The sequence below is a fragment of the Dendropsophus ebraccatus genome, chromosome 2 (assembly GCF_027789765.1).
Source record: "Dendropsophus ebraccatus isolate aDenEbr1 chromosome 2, aDenEbr1.pat, whole genome shotgun sequence".
Taxonomy (NCBI): domain Eukaryota; kingdom Metazoa; phylum Chordata; class Amphibia; order Anura; family Hylidae; genus Dendropsophus; species Dendropsophus ebraccatus.
This window is the reverse complement of record NC_091455.1, coordinates 153,988,526-153,997,147: the sequence shown is the minus strand read 5'-3', so window position 1 is coordinate 153,997,147 and position 8,622 is coordinate 153,988,526. Positions and strand designations below refer to the sequence as shown.

At 42.1% G+C, this 8,622-nt stretch overlaps 1 protein-coding gene across 4 annotated transcripts in view; it reads right to left on the bottom strand.

Annotated features, from left to right (window-relative positions):
* Positions 1-1,440: 1,440 nt before the first annotated feature.
* C2H7orf57 (chromosome 2 C7orf57 homolog) overlaps positions 1,441-8,622 on the bottom strand; it is a 41,791-nt gene continuing 34,609 nt past the window's right edge. For 2 of the 4 annotated variants that reach the window (XM_069960369.1, XM_069960372.1), the window contains exons 6-9: positions 6,821-6,945; positions 5,973-6,091; positions 5,220-5,340; positions 1,441-1,659 (exon numbers count right to left, since the gene is read on the bottom strand). In XM_069960369.1, coding sequence (XP_069816470.1) covers positions 5,261-5,340; positions 5,973-6,091; positions 6,821-6,945 — 324 coding nt within the window. In that variant the 3' untranslated portion in view covers positions 1,441-1,659; positions 5,220-5,260. The remainder of the gene's footprint in view (positions 1,660-5,219; positions 5,341-5,972; positions 6,092-6,820; positions 6,946-8,622) is intronic. The other 2 variants (XM_069960370.1, XM_069960371.1) reach the window with 2 other exon arrangements.

Below are 8,622 nucleotides of genomic sequence, written 5' to 3'. Positions count from 1 at the left end.
TCCAGTCTGACACAATGCTCTCTGCTGCCACTTCTGTCCGTGACAGGAACTGCCCAAAGCAGGAAAGATTTTCAATGTGAATTTGCTACTGCTCTGGACAGTTCCTGTCATGGAGAGGTGGCAGCAGAGAGCACTGTGTCAGAGACACAATTTCCTGCAGGACACACAGCAGCTGATAAGTACTAAAAGAACTAAAAGAAGAAAGATTTTTAAATAGTAAATAACAAATTTTTAAAAAAGTAAATAACAAATCTATAAAACTTTGTCAGCAGTGGATTTGAAAGGAAAATTATTTTAAAGGAGAACCATTTTAATTCCTGGATAGTTCAGTAGAATAGTGGGTGGCTAAATGATAGATATCAGAGGGTTGTTGTTAATGGTGTGTATTCTGAGCAGAGACTGGTTACAAGTGGTGTGCCACAAGGGTCTGTTCTGGGTCCTATTCTTTTTAATATGTTTGGTTTGTTTGGCTCCATTCATTCTCTATGGAGCCGCCAGAGAGAACAGAGTACAACACCTGGCTCTTTCCAATGGCTCCATAGGAATAAATAGAGCTGCGGGTCACGTGCTGTACCTGTGTGTCAGGAGCCAGGCCGCGCTCAGCTCCCTGCACAGCCGGAACATGCGGCTGGCTCTCTGGCAGTGCTGACCTTAGGTGCCGGCCTGGTTGCTGGGGGCATTTCGGCGCTTCTTCATGACATTGCTGCGGCAGAGGCCATACCAATCCCAGCCAATCAGAATTAGGTGTGATTGTTATTAGGCTGACTGACGGGCGGGCGGGCCGGGCTGCGGGCGCGCGATCGCAAAACGATTTTTCCGTACGATTTATCGTACCGTCTAAACGCTGATCGTTATAAAAAAAAAAATCGTTACTTCGAAATAGTTAATCGTGCGATCGGGCCAATAATCGCCTGTGGATAGGCAACAAGTTAGTTTTTCTTGGAATACCCATTTAAAGGGGTAGTCCACCCAAAAAATTTTTCTTTCAAATCAACTGCTACCATGAAGTGCCAGAGATTTGTAATTTACTTCTATTAAAAAATCTCAAGCCTTCCAGTACTTATCAGCTGCTGTATGCCCAACAGGAAGTTGTATTATTTCCAGTCTGGAGAGCAGGAGAGGTTTTCTATGGGGATTTGCTCCTGCTTTGGACAGTTCCTGACATGGACACAGGAGGCAACAGAGAGCACTGGGTCAGACAGGAAAGAAAACACCACTTCCTGCTGGACACACAGCAGCTGATAAGTACTGGAAGACTTAAGATTTTTTAATAGAAGTGAATTACAAATCTCTGGCACTTTATGGCACCAGTTGATTTGAAAGAAAAAAAATTTGGGTGGACTACCCCTTTAAGCCTTGCAGGATCTGTAACTACTGTTTGTCTTTTCCAACTGCACAACGAATCAAATATATATCAAATCACACACTTATTTGCACAGATTTTTATTTTACTAAATTGATAAAAAAATGGGTAAGAACTATTTTTTTTATCTTATTTTCAAACTTAGGTAAACAAAATGTTATTACTAGTCATTTAGTCAGTTTCTTAGAGGTGCTGTTTATTAAGGTTTATTGTGTTTTTCTCTATTATTTTTCCTAAGCATCCAGTGTGAATCTGTATGGATGTTATAGGCTTCCCCTCTATTTGTTAATCAGAACCTGTAAAACACAGAAAAAAAGTGTATTAATACTCAAATAGTTCATTCTTCACAGGTCAAGAAAGGTTTTCAAATTCAACATTTTTAATAACATCATAAATCTGGCACATCTGAATCTGCTGCTTCAAGCAGGTGTAGATTTCCGCATGATTTCCGCTTGTGTGCAGCTGTAAATCGTATACAGGAGGGCACGCCCCTCAGCACCGTAGATTGCACAAAAATCTGTGACATTTTGCCAAAGCAGGTGAATTGCACATAAAATCTGTGACTTTTTGCCAGGCGCAGCATTATAGGGGTTGTCCAGGAAGCAGAATACGGTTGAAGCCTTCTGCTCACCAGCGCTTAGTTCCTGTCATTTCCCATATACAGTATATCCCTTCCCAAACATGATGTCTAGTATCTGCAGTGTATCCAAAGTGGTTTACAGGTATCAATTGAGTGTATGTCAGTGGTTAACCCGTTAATGGGGATGATCAGTCTAGCAGCTGCCAGTAGAAACTGGAATAAACCCTTGTGTCAGTGAGTTTGGTAGTGTGAGTACAGCGTCTTCTAAGGATGGGAGTGTTACATATTTGGAAGTCATGGAACCACCAGGCGACAAGTTGTGTACAGATCACTAAATGTGCAGAAATGTTCTACGTTCTTTTCTACACCTCCAGCAGATGTCACAGTTAGCAATATTATAGAGATACCAACTAAAAAAGAGACCATATGAAAAACAGAAATGCACACTCCTATAATGAAGAATATAGAAAATCATCTATTAGAATCGTAAACAACATTACAAAAAATGTTAAAGCTACTTAAAAAACGGACCAAACATGGTCCAAGTAAATGCCTGTCAACCCCCAAAATATCTAGGATCACAAAATGCACCAGCAAAGCATTAAGGTGGGTGAATGCCCGACATGCTACAATAAGGTATGCATGAATTAGTAACACGAGAATGCAGAACAAAATCACTATGATAAATCATAGCTGTATGAAAAATTGAAGAGCAAACCCAGCCTGGTGTATGTGAGACTCATATACATGGGTTTGCTCTTCAATATTTAGTGTTTTAGTGGTAGAAAATCTTCTGCCCTGGATCTTCTAACAATTAAAATGTCACTGTCGTTATAACTTTCAAAATCTAAATAAACAGTAGATAGGATATAAAGCAAGTTTGCAATTTACATTCATTAATTATTTTTTAGTTATCATGGAAAACAAGGCACTCCCTGCTTTCTCAAAAAACAGGAAACAGTCAGAAAGCAGGAAGTCCTGTGTATCCCAGGCCATCTCAGCGCTCACAGAGAGAAGGTAGTCGTGTGATTGATGGACACATTGAGCCGTGACCTGGATTTGTGGTTCAGCTTTGTTTTACAGCAAGATAACAACAACAAAAATAATGAATGTATATTGCAAACTTGCTTTATATCACATATACTGTTGATTAAGATTTTGAAAGATATGACGACAGTGACACTTAAAGAGAAGAAAACAAGCGCCGACCTGTCAGGTTAGCGTTTGCTTTCTTTTCGTTCCCCACTTGCTGTCTATCCTATTACAGGCACAGGCAGCGAGTGGGGAGCAGTGTGTGAGTGTAGGGGTAGGGGGTGCTGAAGTTTTGACAGCAGCAATTAAAGGGGTACTCCGGGCAAAATGTACTTTTAAATATGTTATTACATAAAAAAAGTTATACAAATCGCTAATATACACTAATTATGGGAAATGCACATATAGTGCTATTTCCCTCAGCTTAGTAGATCAGGCAGGCTCACTTCCTGAAAAAAAAAAATGTGACGTCACGTCCCAAGTGTAGGGTCCAGCAGGGGACGCATGTGAAAGTATAGAAATAGATTAGACGTCTATTCTCCCTCCCTCTGTCTTACCCCCTGCCCGGTCCTATTACAGCTTCTGCAGTGGAGTGAGCGCTTCTTATCTGATGCTCACCCCAACTAGCCGCCCCCACTAAGCCAGTCTCCCCCCTGCGGGGTGAGCGCTCATGCACCTCCTCACAAGCAAGCTGCACCTTCTCCAAAGCAGCTTGCTTCATGTCAGCCCGTCTCCCCCATTGTGCCTCAGCGCTCACCCCACCGCCTGGTCCCGGCGGGGTGAGCGCTCCTTCTTCCAAGTTCTCTCCCGTGCTGCCCACTCTCCCATGTCGCCCGCTCTCCCATGCACCTACTCTCGTGTTGCCCGCTCTCCTGTGCACTAGCGCTCACCCGCCGCCAGGGTAAGCGCTACTGCACCTTCTACCAAGTTCTCTCCCGTGCTCCTGTGCCTGCTCTCCCGTGCTTCCCGCTCCCGTACCTTCTCCCAAATTGCTTGCGCTCTCCCGCTGACCGGTCCCGGCGGAGTGAGCGCTCAAGCACCTTCTCCCAAGCTCGTGCATGGGAGAAGGTGCACAGGAGAGCGGGCAGCACGGGAGAGAAGGCACAGGAGCACAGGAGAGAACTTGGAAGAAGGTGCAGGTGCGCTCTACCCGCCAGGACCCGGCGGCGAGTGAGCACTCGTGCACGGGAGAACGGACGACACGGGAGAGTGGGCAGCACGGGAGAGAACTTGGTAAAAGGAGGAGGAGCGCTCACCCCGCCGGGATCGGGCGGCGGGGTGAGCGCTGAGGCGCAGGGGGGAGACTGGCTTAGTGGGGGTGGCTAGTTGGGGTGAGCATCAGATATGGAGCTCTCACCCCACTGCAGAAGCTGTAATAGGACGGGGCAGGGGGTGGGACAGAGGGAGGGAGAATAGACGTCTAATCTATTTCTATATATTTACATGCGCCCCCTGCTGGACCCTACACTTGAGACGTGACGTCACGTTTTTTTCAGGAAGTGAGCTTGCCTGATCTACTAAGTTTAGGGAAATAGCACTATATGTGCATTTCCCATAATTAGTATATATTAGGAATTTGTATAACTTTCTTTATGCAATAACATATTTAAAAATATGTTTTGCCTGGAATACCCTATTAAAGGGTTAACTAGCCGACACAGGGAAAAGGGGTAAGAGCCGCAGCCAGGAGTGGCACAGTACAGAGAGGGCTTACTTCAGGTATGTCTTGGGTCATTAAGGGGCTAATGTTTCTAGTTTCAGCAAGGTATTTTACAAGAAGGGTCTATTATAAAGCACAAAGTTGTGATAAGTTGCTATTTTAATGTCTAGGTATTTAAGATGTGCTGCAGACGAATGAAATGGTGAAAGTTGTCTAAACAGGATCGGAACAGGGGTGGTATATTGAAAGATTTGAGAATTTCCCCTCTATATTTTAAAATTAGAGAGGGTTCTGAACTTTTTGAGAAGTGATGGCATGGCGGAAAGAGCCTGGAAAGTGTTTGAGATCATTAGAAGGACATCATCAGCATTGGCTGCAGCGAGATATTCACTTCCCCCAAGACTGACTCCCTTAATAGTTCCTTGTGTATGGCTTGTAATGGAGTTGGTAATTGATTTTTAACAGGTTTTTGGATGGACTGAAATAGCTAAATATTGTCTATGCCTAAAGGGGTTGTCTGGGGAAAACACAAATTTTATCAGTGGCTGGGGGAGGCGTAAAAATAATAAACACGCTATACTCACTTTACTGATTTCTGCAGCTGCCAAACCAATGCTTCCATTTCCTACTGGTTTATGCCTCTTTCAGGCTCAATGTCATCTGACCCCACCGGACCTATTTGTTCAGCCAATGCCATGGCAGCTGCTAGGGACCAGAAGAGGTGAGTATAGCATGTTTATTACATTTAACCTGGACAACCCTTTAACTAATAACATTCTAACACTGGCCATCCACAGTAAATAAACTTCAACAAAATATCTGTGGTATCAAAAAAGAAAAAAAGGAAAGACTGTAGTAGTAGTAGTAGTGTAGTAGTATAAAGAGATGAGTGAAGCGGCTGAGGTTCGAGTTCGTATGAACCTGAACTATCGGCTTCTGATTCCCGCTGTCTGCCCGCTCCGTGGAGAGGGTGGATACAACCTTAAGGACCGCCTAGAAAACTGGGATACAACAATGTTATCCCAGTTTTCTAGGAGGTCCTCAGGCTGTATCCACACTCTCCACGGAGCGGGCAGACAGCGGGAATCAGAAACCGATGGTTTAGGTTCATACGAACCCGAACCTCAGCCAGTTCACTCATCCCTAGTAGTATAGTAGTACGGTAGTAGTAGTAGTAATAATAATAATAAAAATAATAAAAACAACTGCGTATAATTTCTGGGTTTAGTAAACACATTGTAAGCGATAAAAGCAGTGTTTTTCGATACCTTTGTCATGAATGTCAAACAAAATGATTTCACGTAAAAAGAAACCACATTTCAGTCTCAGTAATTTACCTTTCATTTTGCCCTTCTGTACAGGTGTTTTATCTTGTTCATGCTGACGATACCATTCATCTCCATATCCGTTGCTAAGCAATTTGCCAAAATTAACCGAGTCACTTTTATTCCCTGGCCTGCAGTATCAGCAAGTAGAAAAAGTGCAGGTAAATGTTTACTATTACAATTTTGCATGTAATATTTTCTAGGTAAATATGCATCTGGAAATAATGTGGTCTGTACCTAGAGCTTGCATGCCATTTGTCTTAGTTCCTAAAATGTTTTTTTTATAGAGTGCTTTTCTCATCTGCTGTTGTGCAGATGAGAAAGTGTTTTTTGCTATATTACTCCTATAGGTGGTTTGTAGCAGCCATACATCCAAAAATGCTTAGTAAAATGGCAACACGCAGTTTGGTTGTGTTAATAGGAGTTGTTGCACAAAAACAGCTGGCTGGGTGATCTCTAGACTGTCCGGGCAGCCCATAGAGGATAGTGGCTGTCTGCTGCCGCTGCTCCTATTCCACGGAGCGACGACAGCAGATCGCTGCTATCACAGTCATTTGTCTTTCAACATGTTTGACATGAATGATGTCGGCTGATCGTTGCCTTCTATTCCACAGGACGAGTATCGTCCGTAACGGCCGATAATCGTTCAGTGGAATAGGGCCTTTAGTGGGTTGTAACAAGGGCAAATCAAATCAAGACAATGCAAATCATGGGGGATTATTAAGTCTATAACTCTAAAACAGGACATTTTCAGTAGTGCTTGTACATTTGAAATATGTTTAATTTCACACAATGCATCATTCTAGATGTAGACAAAACCTCTTTAAAACACAGTTTTCTTAAAACTGCTCTATACTTACATTGGTGGAAAGAAACATTTCTTTCCAAGCTTTGCATCCTTGGCTCTTGTCAAAGGAGGTCCTTTTCCAGATGCAGTTACAGTGTTATCATTCATAAATTTAGGATTTATTGCTGGCAGTTTAACCTGTTTAGAAATAATAGAAATACCTATATAAATATATACACACATACACAAACACACATAGCATATAGCATGGAGTTTCACAATCAGAATTCAGAAGTCTCTATGGACACTTACAGAATTCTCTGAAAGGTGGCAATAGTATTAGCCACGATGCATTGTGGGATACAAATTTTAACCCTTCACATCAGCAATATGTTTATATACGTTACTCCTGCTCATACCCAGTGCAGCAGGAGTAGTAGCGGATTATAATAGGTCCTTTTTGGGTGCGGGGCCCTGAGTTCCTGGGGGGCCCATGGCCATCCAAACAGACTTATACTTTAAGTTGAGTATTGTCCCTGGCTACAGTTTTGCCATGATTAGCAAAAATGCATGCTTTTTTACCACAATTTTGCAGAGATCAGTGCAGCATGACATTATCTATCCTGTACTATGAACACCACGCTAGTGCTGCCATATGTACAGTAGGGTAGGGGGGCCCAGGATTGGTAAACAACCCGGGGCCTATGGTAAAGTTAAGCTGCCCCTGAGCAGGAGCGTATATATATATATATATATATATATATATATATATATATATATATATATATATGTATATATATGTATATATATATGTTCCTGACTGTGAGGGGTTTGATGTGTGTGGGACCGCTGCAGTGAGAGTGGTCCCGCACACATCAGTGTCCCGAGTGCAGACTCTATGCACAGATCGCCAGTAACACTGATCTATCCTATGCCATAGCATAGATCAGTAGGAGCAATCTAATGATTACATGTTTTACTGTAAAATAAAAGTGTTGTTTTTTTTTTTTTTTACCTTTTATATAAACCCCCCCCCCCCCCAATAAAGGTTTAAAACCCCTCCTCGCCTATTATAAAAATTATATTATGTAAAATAAATAAACACAGATATTATATATCGTAGCGTGCAGAATTGTCTGATCTATTAAAATATAACATTATTGTTCCCGCACGATGAACAGCGTAAACAAAATTGTAGATTTCTGCCATGGTTTACGCCTGTTTCCAGATGTAAACTATCAGTGTCAAACTGGGGGTCTTTGGCCCCACCAAAGAAATTGATGCTAAGGGCCCAACCTACATACACAGATATAATCACAATTATTTCATGTTAATATAGCTACTTTGCTTAGAACTGTGTATGTGACCAGCAATACTAGCAGTATCACTTATACAATATTTTTAAGGCATCATATATAAAAAGCAAAGTGTGCCACTTACATTTTTAAAGTGAAGCAGGGAGTCCTATCAACCCGACAGGAGCCCCTATTTTTTGCAATAAACTTCCAGGTATAGAGAATTCTCCAAGTACTTAGGCTGTGTTCACACATCACATTTTTGGTTAAGTTATTCATGTGACTGACACATTTTTAGCTATATCATAGTAAAATGGTGCTATTGTATCCCAATGTGCAAAACTGTGGTACCATTTATGTAGAAATTTCACTAAAATTGCACCATGTGTGAACACAGCCTTAGAAACATAGAAAATGACCACCTGGTCCATCTAGTCTGCTCTTCTATTACAGCAGAGGTGAGGAGATCCATGACTGTTAATTCTAGCCTAGCCACATCAAGGTGTTGGGCTAGAATAAGGCTGTTTAATGACCGTTGTGAAAGGCATCAGTGGTCATTAAAATGTTATCATGTCAGGCA